Here is a 1,900-nt window from a genome sequence, read left to right on the forward strand (position 1 = left end):
CACACACACACACACACACCTGATGTCAGTCCAAAGGGATGAGGTCTCATACCTGGAAAAGGAGCAGCGAACACGATCCCAGCAGCTCCATCACTGGTGGTGTCAGGACTGAAGCGGTCCGCCAGCAGACACACTGAGCAGGAGGGAAGAGCTTCAGAGATGCAGACAGCAGTGGAGAACCCCACCACACCGCCTCCAACAACCACAACCCGGACAGACCTCATGCTGGACCTGGACCAGCTGAACCACAACCTCTGATGTGGCTTTTTCCCACTACAAGCTGTTTCATAACAAATGACACGATAACAGGATCAAAGTCCGTCTTAAAATGACTGTCGTGTTAAAGTTGTGTATTTATTAGACACACACTCATGACAGCTGCTGTAGAAACAGGTCGATCAAAGAACAAACTTATTTCACAACGTTAAAGAAAGCGTTTAAACGCAATATGTCTTCACAAAGTGCAAACCTTATGCAGCCTATGAAGAATCCGCTCGGTGCAGGTCCTGAAGAATCTCAATAAATCTCCAGAATTTCACAAAATATAGAAAAATACAATTAAATTTACTCAAGAGAAATCCATATAAATCGTTTTTCCAAGTATCAAACACCGCAGATGTTGTGTATAAACATTTAAAGCCTTTATACTGCAGCGAAATGAAACCGTAGATCTACAAATCATCCTCCGGTCTCCAAGCCTATAACCCTCTGCGGAACAGCATGTGTAGATCAGTTCACATCAGATCTCGCTCATGTTCTGATCTCGCGTTAAACAACGAGCGTTCACGCCCTCCGTCCGACTGAAGGGAAGGTAAGGTCCTGTAAGCTCGCTACTTTTATTTATACTCCGCCGTGTGTCCTTTCAGGACTCTGCGTGTCGTTACAGATCGTTTGAGGAACGCGGTTCCATATACAGTCATATATTACTGTCATAGCTAACGAGTCAACGGAAATACACAGTCCGGCTGGAAACGATTAGCTTAGTTGCTAATTTTACATTCTTGTTGTTGCCCGCTGTAAAGCAGAAGGGTTATCATGTTTTGTGCCTGTGGGTGTGCACGTGCTTTGTTTACTTGTACTGGTGGCAAAATATCTCATCCGCCACTAAACAAATTTTCAATGAAACTCATAGGAAACAATATCTTAATTGATAAACTTCTGATCAATCAAGAAGATGGCCGCCACGTCTTTTAGACTGGTGTCAAGCCAGCCTGCAGTCGATTTTGTGGTGTGGGAAAACACGTAACATTATACTGGACCAGCTGGAACCCGTTTCAAAATAAAAGCCCGATAAAAACAAAACAAAAAAGTGCTGTTTTATTTAGCAATAAAATAAAATTGTATATAAAATGTGTATGTATAAAGGCATCAAACTCAAATAACTTTAAAAACTAAAAAAACATTTTATTCTAAATAATAATAAACAAAATTGTTTAAATGAAATGAGTGTATTAAAATTGTTAAACAATAAGACAATATTGTATTTTCCCAAAAAAAAAATACAGTGGGTGAAAGTGGAGGATGTGGTTTTCTTTATTCAGTCATATTCGAGTACAAATGGGAAAATACAACATTGCCTTATTGTTTAACAATTTTAATATACTTAACTCATATAAACAGTTTTGTTTATTATAATTTATAATAAAATGTTTTTTGGTTCTTAAAGTTATTTGAGTTTTGTGCCTTTATACATACACATTTTATATACAATTTTGTTTTATTGCTAAATAAAACAACGTTTTTTTATTATTATCAAGCTTCTATTTTGAAACGGGTTCCAAACGCTGGTACCATAATGTTATGTGTTACCATAATGTTATGTGTTACCATAATGTTATGTGTTACCATAATGTTATGTGTTACCATAATGTTATGTGTTACCATAATGTTATGTGTTACC

The 1,900-nt window shown here is 37.6% G+C and overlaps 2 protein-coding genes across 3 annotated transcripts in view; one reads left to right on the forward strand and one right to left on the reverse strand.

Annotated features, from left to right (window-relative positions):
* ddo (D-aspartate oxidase) overlaps nucleotides 1-701 on the reverse strand; it is a 10,770-nt gene extending 10,069 nt beyond the window's left edge. The window contains exons 1-2 of one of the 2 annotated variants that reach the window (XM_014031819.1): nucleotides 470-701; nucleotides 53-280 (exon numbers count right to left, since the gene is read on the reverse strand). In XM_014031819.1, coding sequence (XP_013887273.1) covers nucleotides 53-224 — 172 coding nt within the window. In that variant the 5' untranslated portion in view covers nucleotides 225-280; nucleotides 470-701. Of the gene's footprint in view, nucleotides 1-52; nucleotides 385-469 lie in introns of those variants that run through there. The other variant, XM_014031820.1, reaches the window with a different exon arrangement.
* A 91-nt stretch (nucleotides 702-792) lies between these two features.
* zbtb24 (zinc finger and BTB domain containing 24) overlaps nucleotides 793-1,900 on the forward strand; it is a 30,871-nt gene continuing 29,763 nt past the window's right edge. The window contains exon 1 of the mRNA XM_014031818.1: nucleotides 793-811. The gene's annotated coding sequence lies outside the window, so the exon portion shown is untranslated. The remainder of the gene's footprint in view (nucleotides 812-1,900) is intronic.

This window comes from Austrofundulus limnaeus, unplaced genomic scaffold, assembly GCF_001266775.1.
Source record: "Austrofundulus limnaeus strain Quisiro unplaced genomic scaffold, Austrofundulus_limnaeus-1.0 Scaffold1327, whole genome shotgun sequence".
In the NCBI taxonomy this organism is placed as follows: domain Eukaryota; kingdom Metazoa; phylum Chordata; class Actinopteri; order Cyprinodontiformes; family Rivulidae; genus Austrofundulus; species Austrofundulus limnaeus.